Source organism: Python bivittatus, unplaced genomic scaffold, assembly GCF_059951505.1.
Source record: "Python bivittatus isolate LINGU-HERP-01145 unplaced genomic scaffold, Pbiv_v1 ctg000840_np1212, whole genome shotgun sequence".
NCBI lineage: Eukaryota > Metazoa > Chordata > Lepidosauria > Squamata > Pythonidae > Python > Python bivittatus.
Window position 1 is genome coordinate 37,415,787 of NW_028277113.1, and position 16,101 is coordinate 37,431,887.

Consider the following 16,101-nt stretch of genomic DNA (forward strand, 5'->3'; position numbering starts at 1 on the left):
AGAGGCTGCAGTGAACTAGTCAACACCTGACAAAGAAGGTGCGGGACAGCTATGGGACAACCCAAAGAAATACAACAAGAATGCAGCTTGGATAAAGGAGGTGGAGAATGGAAAAAAAGCTGAAATGAAAGAACTTGTAATAACAGCAGAAATGGTGGAGAAAAGGGCAAGGAAGACCAAGAACTGGTCAGCACCAGGTCAAGAATTGGTCAACACCAATGCATGATTTTTGGCTGAAATATCTGAACAGTCTGCACCCACTCATTGCCAAACAGTTTAACAACATACTGCAAAGAGGTAAAGTTGAAGATTGGTTAACATCTGGCAAAACCTACCTGATAATGAAGGATCCAACAAAAGGGGCAGCACCAGGCAACTACAGGCCAATCACCTGCTTACCAACAACTTTCAATTTGCTAACTGGTGTGGTAGCTGATGCAGTCCAACAGCATCTAGTTGAAAACAAGCTCTTTCCATCTGAGCAGAAAGGAAACTGCCCAAACAGAAGAGGGACAAAAGAACAGCTTCTAACTGATAAGATGATTTTGGAAAACTATAAGAAAAGCAAGACCAACTGGATGTAGCTTGGATTGATTACAAGAAGGCATTCGACTCCCTGCCACATGACTGGATAATCAAGTCCTAGAAATAACAGGAGTCAGGAGAAATATCAGAAGCTTTGTGCAAAGATCAGTGGGACAATGGAAGACAGTTGCTGGTCAATGGTGATAGACTGGGAGAGGTTAACGTCAAGAGAGGAATCTTTCAAGGAGACTCACTGTCACCACTACTGTTTGTCATTGCATTGATTCCTCTGTCAGCAATACTGAACAAGCCAGGCTGTGGCTATCATATATCAAAAATATCTGTTAGGCTATCCCACCTCCTTTACATGAACGATCTGAAGCTGTATAGAAAAACCCCATCTGAAATGGAATTGCTGCTCAACACTGTCCGAATATACAGCCAAGATATTGCAATGGAATTTGGACTGGACAAATGTGCTACCTTTACCATCAGCAAGGGAAAAATAGTGAAAACTGAAGGAATCAAGATGCCCAGTAGAAATAACATCAAGAGCCTGGATGAAGAAGTTTGCTACAAATACTTGGGCATCTTTCAGGCTTACAACAACACGCACACTGAAGTGGAGAAGAAGGTTAGTAGTGAATACATCAGAAGAGTGAAGAAGATCTTAAAGTCCAAACTCAGTGGTAGAAGTACCATCAAAGCGATTATCACCTGGGAAATTACATATACAACTGGAATAGTGGACTGGACTCAAGCTGAGCTAGAGGGCCTGGATAGGAAGACCAGAAAAATAGTGGCAAAGAATCATGCCCTTCATCCACACAGCAACACTGACAGACTCTATTTACCAAGGAATATAGGTGGGCATGGAATGTTGCAAGTACACCAGACAATTGAAGAAGAAAAAAAGGGCATTGGAAGAATATCTGACTGTGTCAAAAGAAAGCAAGGACTGTGTCAAAAGAAAGCAAAGATAGTACCGATAGTAACAGGTGCCTTGCATGCAATTCCAAAACATCTGGAGCAACTCTTGAACACCATTGGCATCACCATTAGTCAGTTGCAAAAGGCAGGTTTGCTTGGAATAGCTTACATCCTGCAACAATACCTTTAGTATTATTAAATAACATCTGCCTATCCCAAGTACTTGGGAAGGACTCAATAGGTGAACAAAAATGACAAATCCAGTCAAAACATCTGGCTGACTGTGCAACCAACCATAATAATAAAAAGCAGCAGCAGCAGCTGGTACTTAGCTCAGAGAAGATGGTGTGTGGGAGTAGAAAAGGCCTTCCATGAGAACCAGCATTGTTGGGTTGGAGAATGTAAGACAGTGTCCCTGGTAGCAGGTGCTGATACAGATGTTTGATTGAAATGCTTGAGCAACTGCCAACCCTTGGCTGCAGCTTTGTGTGCTTGAAGAAAGCAAGATCTAGATGCAACTGGCCCCTTTTTGTTACCAAAACTGGCTAAGCATAAGTAAGATTGGCAGGTGCCTTGCTTTCTCTCAGTCTGGAGTCAGTCTTGAGTCCTTTTACAAGCCACCAGACTGCCAGCCAGCCAATCTCCTTCTAGAACAAAGAGCTACCAGCTTCACTGCTAGAGTAAGCAGTGGCCAGGAGGGCCCTTAGCAGGATGTGGGGGCTATGCAAGCATTGAATCCAATAATGGGATACAATTTGGGTAGGGAGGGAGCAAATCAGTAACACAATCAGTTACTAAATCATCTCTAGCCATGGTTTCTAGCTGGCCTTCAGTGGGAACCAGTATCCCAGATGCCTTTGCAGTGACTGCCCTGCTGACTCTTAATGCTTTTGTGAATTGGAAAAGAAAAGCAAAACTTGTGTTAGCTCAGTTACCCTGTGGTGATATGATTGTGCCCATGAGGTGTAAAAGATGAGAAAAGACCAAGATGCTATATGGAATCATTTGGCAGCCAATTCTGCCTTCTGTCTCTAATGCCCAGAGGCCAAGACATGAGACATTAATCATCAATTATTTCCCTTATTTGGATCTGAATAATGCACACTGTCCTGGTTTAGATGAATAAAGATATGATAAACCATGTGTACAGATTGTAGTAAAAATGCTCTAGTTAATTTCAATTTAACCCAGGGGCTAGGTTTAGGTAATATACTTCCCCTAACCAGATCTTATCTTTGCATGACATGCAAATGAGGTCTCCATATGAGAATGGAAAAAGCAGATGCCCAAAGGAAAGATGTTAGGGCAAAGAAGTCTGGATCTAGAAAAGAAAAGCTGATGCTAGTTCTCTTCCTTTTCTTTTAGAACACCATCTCATCCAGTAATTTTCAAAACTTGAAAACAATAAATCACCCAATCAATAAAAAGCAATATTACAGACCAAATAACATAAACTAGCACTGTAAAAAGACTGTCTTAAAAATCAATCTAGCGCACTCAGTTTAGTTTTAATCATCACATGCCAGCATTAGTGTGGTTGTGAGTATTGCTAGATGCAGAGAGAAGGAGTCTTCTGAGACTTTCCCAGGGCAGCAACCAAAGCTTGGGTATTATTGCAGAGTAAACCCTCTCTTGGGTACCTGATTTCATATGCGGTTCTTCTTGGTATATCATTAAGAGGTGAGACATCAGTCAAAGGAAAATCTGCTTTCTTGGAAATAGGTTTTGTTATGCAGCAATGTCTGTGTTGGTCCTGCCAGAAATGTTACAAGTAACTTTTATGTTGCATGTCTTTCAGTCAGTAGCATCAACAAATATAGCCTCAACAACAAAATCATTGATTGCTGGATCATCAGCAAAGCCTCCTATTTCTGATTCTCCCATGTTGACTTTCACTTCAAAACCAGTTCCTGAAACAGCTGGCCCAACAGTCACCCAAGCTGTCAGTTGTACAGTAAGTACAAAATAGGCTAAGACTGCAGAGATATCAATTTCATAAAAGTTTGATAGGTTCTAATTCACAATCTTTTGTTTTCTTGTCAGGAAATGCTGGAAAATGTGAAAAAGTGCAAAAACTTTCTTGCAACACTAATAAAACTGGCATCCAGTGGGCCCCAAGCACATCAGATGGGGCAGAATGTGAAGAAGCTGGTTCAAAGTCTGTTGGTAAAAGTTCATCTGCAAGTACCCTTGTCCTGATTCTGAATGTCTTTACTCAGGAATGTTTCCAGAGGGACTTCATCTGTGCAGAAGGTTGCAGTTTGAAGCAGCTTGGTTGGAGTTTCCAGAACTTCCTGCCCATCTTTACATATCTGTCTCCCAATCCTTACATGTGTGATATCAAACAAAACTAACTAATATAGCATTGTTGGCATGTCCATGGTCTCCAGGAGAATCCCCAATGACATTAAAATAATGTGTACATCATGTCATCGCAGAAGTGACATGAATTTCATATTTGCGTCATTTGTGCCACTCATATGATGGTCCCATGATGCATATGATGTCATTTTATCATGGAAAATCCCAGTTTATTATTTGGGCAGTGTTGGGCTTCAGGGTTTAGAACATGGTCACTAAACGCTGAAGCTCAACATATACCAGCTGTGAAAGCCTACACTTTTATGTATGTATGTATGCATGTATATATGTATCTTTGTGAACATTTATAAGGGAGCCCATTTTATATATAAACTCTGGGCAGCTAACAACACTCAGATTATTAGAGAGATGTTTTTGCATCTATACACTAATTGCCTTTGGGTACCATTTCTATGATTGACTTTTAGTTCTGCTTGCAGAAGTCAAATCACATTAAAACTTCTCAGTATTGCCTTGTGAAGAAAGGGAATTAATGTTTTTATTATGTCCAAAAATACATTTGCTTCATAATAAAAAGAGAAGGACTTACCTTGTATATGGAAACTCATTCTTATGTTCAAAATATTTGTTAAGTCTTGAGTATCTAATAACTTAAAGCCTGGCTCTGCTATAATTTTGTGCCATTCCAGAATGGAGAGACTGTGTGAAACAACACTCCTGTTCACATTTCTGTTCCATTGTAGTGAGCCAGATTAAATAGTGCCTTTTAGTTCTAGCAATCTCTTTTATAAATTGCTATAATTTTAGGTATGGGAGGGAGAAAAAAAGGAACCAATATCATGCAAATGAATTTGCTTTTCTTGGCATCTTATTTAAAGATGCAAAGCTATAATTCTTATATTTTAAACTAGTAGTAAGTGCACTGCATGACTGCGGTGCAGGGGTGGGCAACCAGTTGGTTTTCCTACGATTGGCACTACTGCACCCATTCCTCTGTACCCATTAGACACACTGGGCCTAATGGCCCAAATCTCTGGAGAGCACCAAGTTTGCCCATACAGGGATATCTTTTTTTAGCCAGGTGACAGTGCATATTTCATAGAATAAATTTCTCCCTCAAGATGCATTTCTTACAAAAATGTTTTACAACTTATTTAAATTTTCTAATTTCTTGCAGCTATTCAGAAATCTGCCTTTCTTATCTGCAACTGTTGTTGAAAATTGGTTTGAAAGAGAATATTATTAACAGCAAGCTGATATCTTTTTTATATTGAAAAAGTATGGTGAAAAGTTGCAGTTTATGGAATTAATTAGTACTAGAATGCAAGTGAATGGATGTTTCTACTTATAGGCACATCTAACAGAGCTACAGTTTGCATTTGTGCTACAATTTCTTTTTTTATCTAGGAAGCTAAAATTGAACCAGAAGAATTTACCAAAGAACTGTATGTGGAACTAAAGTCTTCTCCTCAGCCATATCTTGTTCCCTTTCTCAAGGTATGTCTTAATTAATATTCTTTTCATTTCAGGTATCAGGTACTGTGATGATAGTAGGGTGAAAATGTTGTCTGGAGTTGGGACAACTAAGAGCACTTTTGGCCACAGGAAACGTTGAAAGCACTTGCTGATGAAGTTCTTCCCTTCCCCCCTTGGTGTTTTGATAACAGCTGCATCACACCATGGCTGGGTTAGGAGAACAGGCTAAACCAGTGTTTCTCAACCTTGGCGACTCTAAGATGTGTGGACTTCAACTCCCAGAATTCCCCAGCCTGCCAACATTGAAAAACACTGGGCTAAACAAAGCCAAATTATCACTGAATGACTTGAGGAGAGCACACTGTTCACTTAGGTGTTGCAAGGAAGCCAGGTAAAAATAGCCCACTTTATAAATAAATTCCTTTTGATTGCATTCCTTTCAGAGGAGTACATTTCAGCTTGAATTGTTCTGTTCATGAACCTGGAGATAAGATGCAATCCTTGGCCAAAACTTCGTGCATAGTTATTAAATTTAGGGCTGCTTAAAATTTAGCACACTTTTGACACCATACAGTTTTTCCTGTCAAATATATGTTCTAGAACTGATACTCATCTCTTTTGATTAAATATAAGCTATAAGAAAAAGATCTCATTTCCATTTATGCACAAGTGATAACAATCCTTACTCTTGGCTTAAGCATATGTAATTGACTTCAACTCTAGTTATCAGTGATTTTCCCAATCTCCTATTTACCTAAAACAATTACCCTCCAGTTGCTCTGACTTGTGTGTGTGAGATGTGAAGAATATTTAGCTTGAGAAAACAACAGCCAAGTACTACTTTTAATTTGTAATATGGACTTGTTACTTGAGGTTTGTAAAACATTTTTCAAAAATTCTGACAATTTATATGTACTTTAAATTACTTCACAGTAGTAATATATTCTATAGTGATAAGGTGGTTACAACTCATTAGGTACTGTTGATATATGCAACTACAGTTCTACAGCAAAGGAATACAGCCTGAAGCTCCAAGACTTCGTGTAGTTATCAAAAGTCAGATATCTCCAAAACTTGCTTGGAATGAAATAAATGTAGCTTTGTCCAAGCTGCTTTGCCCACTACATTTTGGGGTGCAACTCTGCTATGCTGTTGTTGTTGTTGTTATCATCATCTACACCAGTGTTTCTCAACCTTGGCAACTTTAAGATGTGTGGACTTCAAGTCCCAGAATTCCCTAGCCAGCCTTGCTGGCTGGGGAATCCTGGGAGCTGAAGTCCACAGATCTTAAAGTTGCCAAGGTTGAGAAACACTGATCTACACCAAGAACTATCTCTGTCCAAGAAAAGATTGTCCATCTTTGTTCTCTAGGAATATTGCATTGGATTCATATTTGCTTGAAAATACCTAGCTGGGAGGCCCACTTAAGACCATTGTGCATTCATTGTGATAGTCTCAAAGTGTTTCCAAACTCGTGTGATTGAACATGCTTAGAAGTAAGTTCAGCTGGGAATTCTACCTTCATAGAAGAGAAATGGATGCAATTACATTGATGCCCCTGCTGAGTACACAGTTCCAGGCCACCTAAGTTCAGTGTATGTGAGAATAATGCTACTTTTATGAACACAATTATTATCATAAAAATAGTTCTTTTTGCTAAACCTACAATATCTACCTATGAGAGAGAGAGATTGATTGATTGATTGAGATTTGGCTCCACAGAAAGGAAGATGCACTCCTGCTGTGCATTTCACAAGTTCCAGTTTGCTGATAGAAATTATAGGTGCCTTCCATTTCTAGCAAGGGTGAGCTGGCCCATGTTGGATACAAGTAAACAATTCCATCAAATCACTAGCAGCACTCATGCTGTTTACATGTGAATGTTCAGACTTACAGGACATTTTCTTGATACAAGTTAGTATTAACCGGTGTACCTAAGACTTCTGCCACAATGTATGGATGACTGCAGAGATGCAAAGGCAAATGGTTTGATTCTTGGCAAGCTTTTTTGAAGATCACACAACATAAGCTTCATAGATTAAGCAGGCCTTCTATAACCCTTTTCAATTTAGCTATCTTATTGATGACTTTGGATAATATTTGCTCCTGAAAGATATGTTAACTTACTGTAATCTGATTTTCTGTCATCTTTCTTGCCTAGAAAAGTTTACTTGCCTTACGGCAATTAATGCCTAACACAGAGACCTTTATACAGCAATGTCTTCAGCAATCTCTGCCTCAGACAGCTTCTTCTACTTATCCCACTGCATCCTCAACTTCTTCCACAGTTGCTGACAGCACTCCTGTGACTACAGTCTCCTTTCAATCTGCAACACCAGTCCCTAGTTCTCCACTTCAAATGTCCTCTCCACAGGCTTCAGTTTCAGTACCCTGCATGGCTATGACAAGTGGTTCTGAGTCTCTTCCACTTGTTGAGCCAGCTTGTGCCTTGGCTGCAGGGGCATTCTCTTATCAAGATGACAACTCCATGCTCTCCACTCAACTGGTTGGAAGGATCAATACCACAAAGACCATGCAGCTAGCCTCCACTAAAACGGAGACAGCTACTCTTCAGGTAGTAAAGCCAGACTGTAGCCCAACAGTATCATCAGCTATTCTTACTACTCCTAGTTCTATGAAATCAGCCACATCAACTGTGATGACATCTCTTGAAGCTGCAAAGCTGGTCTTGACTACTACAGCAACCTCAGCTACATCAGTAACCACAACTCTCCAATCTGTCGTGCCCATTGCTGGGGCACCAATAGCTATCAGGGTTGCCCATCCCAATTCTGTCCTTCCCCAGCCAATTCGGACTTCTCAAGCTGTAAAGGTAAAACAGCTGGTAAGAGAACTTTGCTTGATACTTCATCTACAATATTGTGTATTGCAGAGGTTGGGCCTTTTGAATTGACTGATTCTCAACAGTACAACTCAGCCGGCAATTCTGTCTCTTTGTTTGGGCATCTGCAGTAAGCCACCATGGTGTAAAAAATGATGGCATGCAGGCCACCTGTATGTACTAGTGTCCTAACTTCTGACACAAGTACATAAGTAGTTTCCTCACTCTACCCTCCCTGAGGGATGCCTCTGTCTGTACAAGCAGAGTTATGAATTCTGCTCTTGCTCAGTGAAATTTATGAGCATTTATTTATTTATGCCAATCGTGTACTTGTTAGCTGCTGAGAGTTTTGTGATTGTGGCAGAATACAAATTTAATAAATAAATGAATGTGCTTTACTTAGATGATATCTAAGTAGCATACAGGTAGTCTTTGGTTAATGACCAATCGTTCAGCAACTGTTGGAAGTTACAGTGGCAATGAAGGAGGAGACTTATGGCCAGTCCTCAAAGTTGCGGCTGTTGCAGTGTCCCTGCAGTCACATGACCACAATTTGGCTGCTTGGCAACTGGCTCACAATTACGACATCTGCAGCTTCCCATGGGCATGTGATCACCATTTGCCACCTTCATTGCTGGCTTCCAACAAAGTCAATGGGGAAGCCAGCAGGAGGTCACAAATGATGATTGTGTGACGTTGCACTTTACAACCATGTTGCTTAGTGATGGAGTTCCTGGTCCCAATTTTCATTGCTAACTGAGGACTACCTGTATGTAGAAAAAGCTGTTAATACCAAGTAAGAGATCAGACTTGGGATATATCACAATATGCATCAAGGTAAGCCAGGTTTGTTCCATTTTGATTTTGCACTAAGACATGGTTTACTTAATAGGTTAGGTGTGTAGCCAGACAGAGTGTGAATGGTGATAGAAACAGTTTTGATACTAAACCTGACCAAGGACACTCCTGCCAAACTCTTTTGGCTTCTCAGTTGTCTTTTGATCTCCTTTTTAACATGGAATTCAGGTAGTAGGCAAGATCTTCAAGTATCTACAAAATTATCATTTTAAAAAATACTGTTTATCAGATAGCAGACTCTGGTCCTTAAGCAGAGAATCAGAGGGAATATGTAGCATAACTAGAAGCCTGAAATGAGAATTTCCTTCAGTATACTGTTGTGTGTTATGAAGGCACAATGAATAAGCAGCAGGGGAATTGTTCAGGGAAAGACTGTTGTTTCCTTATGGGTGTTACCTGAGCACAGGAGAGAAGCTACAGCATCAGGGATGAACTGAAGCAGCAGGTGTATTATGATGTCCAGAAACAGAATACAGGTGGGAGCTGTGTGAAACGTTTCACCACGTGGATTCTCTCCATCAAGACTAGACATGTATATAAGCTGCTATGGGTGGCAATCTATTGCTTTTATTACTTCAGTTTGCTTTTTATTTTCAGGCCCAACGGAAATGAATGCTTTGTACTTGTTCACCAGGAATAAAAGCAAACAGGAAGAGGTTAAGCTCATACACTTCATTAAGAAGAAGCGAGGCTCATTCCAAATTGATTCTGTTGCCTTGACTGAAAATACTTATTTTTAAAAAAATTGTAGGTCCTACCTTCTGTGACTGAAGAGAACTTTAGGGGAATACACAGAAAAATGAAACATTACAAACAGCACAAAACTTAAGCAGTGTAATTGAAAGTAATAAACTCTTATAAAGCAACTTAAAGATAGAGATTTGATGAATTCCCTGACTCCTGAATACTTGGCCAGACCAACAATTTGATAGGAATAGCTCTATTTTTCTTGATACGCTTTTCTATATTGTTTTCTGACTGCATTAATCCAGCACAGGAAGGATGGGAAAATAACTCCTCTTGCTGGCTGGGGAATTCTGGGAGTTGAAGTCCACACATCTTAAAGTTGCCAAGGTTGAGAAACACTGGGGTAGAGCAATGAATAAGTAAACTTTTTCACAGCAGTACAGTTGGCAGCTGTAAGACTGAGGATAGAACATTTTCTAAGTTTCGTGTCTGTCTGAAATGTGTTGCTTTCTTATAAGTTAGGATGAAAATTCAGATTGGTATTCTAGGATAGCTCTGCATGCTCCAGAGAAGACTTCATGCAGTAATAAATTCAGCTCATTTTCTCTTAGGCTTTTCAGCCTCATCTTGCCTTTTTCTTCTCAGTCTTCTGGTTGTCTCCTTTCCTTCAGATGCCATTGTTTCTTCTTTATATTAAATTTTCCCTTCAATTCTCAGCAGATATTTTGTACAACATTGAGTTCTGCTGCCTTTTGCTTCTTAGCACCCCCATTTCATATGGAATTGGTCCTTTAGTGTTTGAGAGACTTTCAAGATTGATGTTAGCCCTTTTAAGTAGGCCAGGTCAAGAAAGTAGAAAAATCTCACACTGGCAGGGAAGGTATATCTATGTCTCTATCTCAGTTCAAAGGGTAACTTTAGCTGTTTGATTTGTAGCATTTTCTTTATTGACCCTATGCCCTGAGGCCTTCAGTTGCCATTGTTCCTTCTTATTTGGGGATTCCAAGTGGTTAATTTAGTCCCTTTTTGGCTGAAATGAGATCCTCAGTTCCTCTTCTAATGTATAAGTGTAAAAGTTTGGTCCTGGTTTTGATTCTAGAAAGCTCTTGAGTATTTATTTGGCAACAGGAAAAAGGCGAAATAAGCTTTTAATCATTAAAATGTTGGCTTAGTACATCATGCCTTTAAAACACAAGAACTTTCAGTTTGCCCTTTAAAACTTTTATCAGTAAAAAGCCTTGATTTCACTTAATCAGGAAACAAATTGACTGTAGTTTAGGCAATTTTATTTTCTTTTGGCAAAACTCCCGAAGAGCCTTTCAGAATCAAAGAAGAAAAAACTTAACAGAGGCGGGATACATATTGAAATAACAAACCCTTCGGTAGGCATCTAAGCCCTAAAAGAAGCAAGATTACCATCCAAGTGGGGGAGTCAGCTCAGAGGCAGCGCATCCACTGTGCATGTAAAAGCTCTAAAGTCCCATTCCTGAACTTTCCTAAGTAGTTGAGGCACACTGGCTTGATTGGAGGTAGCGCTGATAATTTCAAGATAGAAAACACTGAGCAATGTTCTGATGTAATGTGCCATCAAATATTCAGAGATCCATAACTTCCGTGCAACAACTAGGAAGAATGTTGAGCAGAGGTTCAGTAGGACTCAGTTTTATGGTTAGGTTCATATAAGACTCTGCATGAAAATAGGATTAGGTGCATTAGTATCACTAGACGAAATTTGCATGTCATCAGAGTTCAGCATGTGCAGAAAGTGGTATTTAGGTGCCTTCCACACTCCCTGCTTTTATTTGCCTTTAAAAAAAAAAATGGTCAAAAGGCAGGCATGCTGCGAAGCAATAACCTATAGCATCATCTGTTTTAGAAAATGGTGAATAGCTGCAGCTTGGCACTTTGTTTATGTGTCTCCTTACCTGTTCAGGAAAAAAAAAGAAAATTGGGAGAGAGAAGGAGCATCCAGGGGGTGGGTTTTGAAGCAACCTCATAGGGTTTGTTTTCCGTGAATGGATGTTTATGACTGATATCCACTATGAAAGCTGTTTTGGGCATAGCAATCTACTTCATAGCAGCCATTTTCTGTGAATATTTATGACATGCATTCAAACTTGCAAATGTGCCTTTCAAGCCAAAAACATTGGAGTCCCTTGTTTTAACAGAAATACTGGATAGAGTCATAATTCAGATACTAGACTTCAGGTGCCTCTACTGCAATCTGTACCCACATTTCTGCTTTATTTTGGCACAATGTAGCCTTTGATTTTATTTCTGATAAAAAGGAGGTATAAATGTAACAATATTTTTCCTCCCCTTTCTCAGGTAGTCCAGCAACCAGCTGGAAGCACCTTAAAAAATGTGGCCAAGCATCAGCAGGTTTCTACTCTCCCTATTGTGAACAAGTTATGTGAAAAAATACCATTGAATGCTTTTATCCAAAGTAGACATCCTCCTGCAGGTATGGTTCTAACATTAGGTTGAACAATGACTCGCCCTAAACCAAATGGCAGCACTTCTAGGTTTACAACATGCTTTGGCATCATGTTTGACTGGGCTTTTAAAATTAAATATATTGCTAGGATAGTGTTTGGATTTAAGGTGAGAAGTTGGCATATTGAGAATAGCAGTCATATTATGGCTTCTCTAAAAGATGAACCCTTTGGAGGATGACTTTCATCCAAGCAGTTTCTATTAGCCCCCTATCAAATTTCTGGATAATAGATACAGAATTGTGGCAGAAATATAGCTATGATTAGTTGCTGCACCTATTTGAGAAAAACTATTTTCTTGTGTTGCTGGAGTAGGAGTACCTAATGCTCATAAATCTTAAAGGGGTTATAAATGATATGGCTGCTAAAGGGTAGATTAAAAAAAAAAAAGTTTAATAAGTGTTGTGGTTCATGCCTTTTGGTGCTTGTATGGAGTAGATATAATAATACAGCTGGAATGGGTTAGGATTGCAGCTCTCAGCATTCCCGCAGCTGGAGTGTGCCATGTTGGGAATGGTTTTCCTTAATGGAAAAGTATTGTGTTATCCCAGGTGTAGGCATACTGGCACAATACTTTATCAACAAATGAACAGTATAATTATTCAGTTGCATTGAAAAAAATCCTTCAGCAGCTTGTCTATAAGAGACAACAGGCTGCTTAAAATTGATTACTTGTATTTGAACAATTGCCTCCTTCTAATCAAACGATGTTTTTTTCATTATCTGTACTTGGAGGTGACTTAGTGAAGGCTTAGTGAAGCCTTAATGCCTATCAAGAATATTGCTCTTGTCCATGTCCTGGTAGAATAACTATAAAGATAATACAAATACAGTGGATTTTTGACCTTGACATATGTACACATTTTCACTTCAGAATTGGATATAGCCTTTGCAGTTTTCTGTGTATTTGCTGAATGTCATTTTGGATTTTGCTTTCTGTTGTGGATTGTTTATCTTTTTTTAGGCTCCATTGTGAAACAAATTACCTTGGCAGGAAACAAAATTCTGTCGCTTGAAGCATCTCCTGTTCAGAGAAATAAAATAAGAGAGAGTGGAACAACATCCTTCAGGTAAAAAAATAAGCAGTCAGAAGTTTATGTGGCTACAGGGAACCCTGAGTTGTGAGTGTGTGTATATGTGGGTGGGTGCACCTCAGTAAATATTTAAGATTTCTGGTAACTATCCTCACTTCCTTGCTTCAAAGATTTAGAGTTGATTGGGGGGGGGGGGGGCTTGAAGATTTTGTCCTAGCAGATGTTTCAGATAATAACACTTTGCAGCTGTGTTGGATTCCAGGAACACAAAGCCCAAGCTTTCACTTAGTTAACTGATAACTTTAATACATATATTGATGTAATAAATCAGATAGGTCACTATTGAAAAATGTATTAAATCAAATGCAAAATATCAGTATGGGTGTTCTGAAGATGTTAAAGAAAGAAGACAGTTTATGAAGCCTCAAAATTCACAATTAGCATTTTTCTTGGAATTTGAATTATAAAATCTGGGAATATTTCTTATCCAGTATAATTGCTTGAATGGTTTTAAGCCATTAAACTTTGAGGAAAATTAATTGCATTCAGACAGTCCCCTATTTATGAATGGGTTACGTTCCGAGAGGCTGTTCATAAGTCCATTTTATTCGCAAGTCCAACAAGCATAAAAAACATGCGCAGTTTGTACCTTACATAAGCGGTAGCGTTGGTGTAGCTGCTTGCAGAGTTGGCACAGGCGCTTGTGGCGATGGCGTAGGCTTGTCCTCGGGAGTTGAAATGGCACTTTTTCCCACCTTCCTGAAGAAGCGGTCCAGCAAACTTTGGGTGGTGATCTTCCTCTTCTCCTCATAAATGACGTAGCAATGGGTTGCATCATGCCACTGACTTTCACGTTATGAAGGTTCACACGAGCCTTAAAGCCGGTGAGACCACCCATGACTTGCAACAAATGCCTCTTCACCAGCACCTTCTCCAGCTTTTTGTTGTAAGTCTTGGAATAAGCTCTTAGCCTTCTCCTAGATCAGCATTAGGGTAAATGGCGCATGCCGCTGATGTTGATCTTAGATCCACATGCTGAGCAGCATCTCCATCTCTTTGATCACTTTTTCTCTCCTCTTGCTTATTATTGTGGATTGCATAGGCACTGAACTTTTGACATGTTCCATGATCTTGTCTTTGTTCTTAATGATCATTCCAATTGTGGAATGATTCATGCCACAGGAATGTGCCATGTTCTCCATCTTCTCCCCTCCCCCCCATTTTCTTCAATAACTTCATCTTCGTGAGCATCGTAATGGACTGACCATGTGAGAAGTCGGGACCGGAAGTTGGAACCGGAAGTTGGGAGACAGTGGGAAAGGGTTAGTTTGCTGTGCGCCTTCCCCCAACTTCTCGTCCGATTTCCAGCTCCAACTCCCGGGTCCATCTTGTTTGTATTGGTGAAAGTTTGCAACTCAAAAATTCATAACTAGGGGACTGCCTGTATTGGTTTTAATATGGTAATATACTCAAAATATATATAATCAAATGTGAGAACTGATTAGCAATTTGGAGATGAGGAGGCGGAGCAACTTACGAAGCCTTCCAGTAAATATTACAGATGTTTGTGCTGCAGCTGATTGATGTCAGATTACTTTCAGGCTTACAAATCTTACTCCTTCCAGTAGATAGCAGAACAAAACATTTTTACTCAGGGGAATCATATTATTATTTACTGAATGATATATAGGATTTAATTTAAGCGTGCATCTTTATTAACAGATTGCACAGAACGTTCTAACTGGTCAAAGGAAAGTAGTCGTGTGTGTGTTTGGATCTCAAGTATAAACAATTATTTGGAGGGATGTGGGCATCCTGGTTGCACCTGTCACTGTCTCCTTTAATTTGTCTTCTCCTGGATTCATGTAACAACTTTGCAGTTTTAGGAAAATACATGTTTGAGTTAAGGAGGCAGTGATGGAGTGTAAGAAGGTTGTCATATGCTGTTGCCAGCTCCTTAGTTTAAAAGCATAGAGGTAGTGCTTAGCAACCACAACTGGGGCCGGCAACTCCGTCGCTAAGGGCCTCGATCACTGAGCGGAAAATCACATGACCGTAACAGACTTACAACATCACTTCTGTTCAGTTGTAAGTGAGTCACCACGGTCATTAAGTGAGACATCACATCACTGCGACTTGTGATTTTACTTCTGTGTTCTCCATTAACTCTGCTTGTCACAAGCTGGTTGGGAAGCATGCAGATGATGATCATGTGACCATAGGGCACTGTGATGGTCATAAATGCGTGCTAGTTGCGAAGCGCCTGAATGGCGATCATGGACTGCTGGACACTGGGATGGTTGTAAACGCAAGGACTGGTTGCAAATTTGTTTTATACCATCATAACTTTGAATGGTTGCTAAATGAGGCAGGCAGCGAGGACTACCTGTACAGTGGTACCTCGGGTCACGAACTTAATTCGTTCCGTGACTCTGGTCGCGACCCGAATCAATTTTTCCCATAAGGTTCAATGTAAATATGGTTAATCTGTTCTGACCCCTACGAATTTGGTTGCCAACCAATTTTGGTCGCGACCCGAATCAAATTTTCCCATAAGGTTCAATGTAAATACGGTTAATCTGTTCTGAACCATATGTATTTTTTTTTTAAACCACAAAAATATGACACAAAGTACAGTACAGTACACTATGAAGAGAGAGAACGCTAACCTTGCTTGAGGCGTGGAGGACAGAAAGGCGGGTGGGGAGGTTATTGTTTAGAAGGAGAGACCCCCTCCCTACAGGAAGCCACGACCACATGTGTCAGGGAAAATGGCCACGGATCCTGTTTGTCACCCGATGCGGAGTTCGCAAACGGAAGCAAAATTTTGCGAACGGTGCTGTTCATGACCTGAATTGGTCGTGAACAGACGTGTTCGTGACCCGAGGTACCACTGTATTTTCCTGGGACTGCAGCTACTGCATGAGCAAGG

At 39.9% G+C, this 16,101-nt stretch overlaps 1 protein-coding gene across 1 annotated transcript in view; it reads left to right on the forward strand.

The window, feature by feature from the left end:
• The window catches only part of TAF4B (TATA-box binding protein associated factor 4b), a 70,014-nt gene that overhangs the window by 17,405 nt on the left and 36,508 nt on the right, over positions 1-16,101 (forward strand). The window contains exons 4-9 of the mRNA XM_025177720.2: positions 3,254-3,409; positions 3,499-3,621; positions 5,185-5,274; positions 7,415-8,098; positions 11,969-12,104; positions 13,100-13,205. Of these exons, the coding sequence (XP_025033488.2) occupies positions 3,254-3,409; positions 3,499-3,621; positions 5,185-5,274; positions 7,415-8,098; positions 11,969-12,104; positions 13,100-13,205 (1,295 nt within the window). The remainder of the gene's footprint in view (positions 1-3,253; positions 3,410-3,498; positions 3,622-5,184; positions 5,275-7,414; positions 8,099-11,968; positions 12,105-13,099; positions 13,206-16,101) is intronic.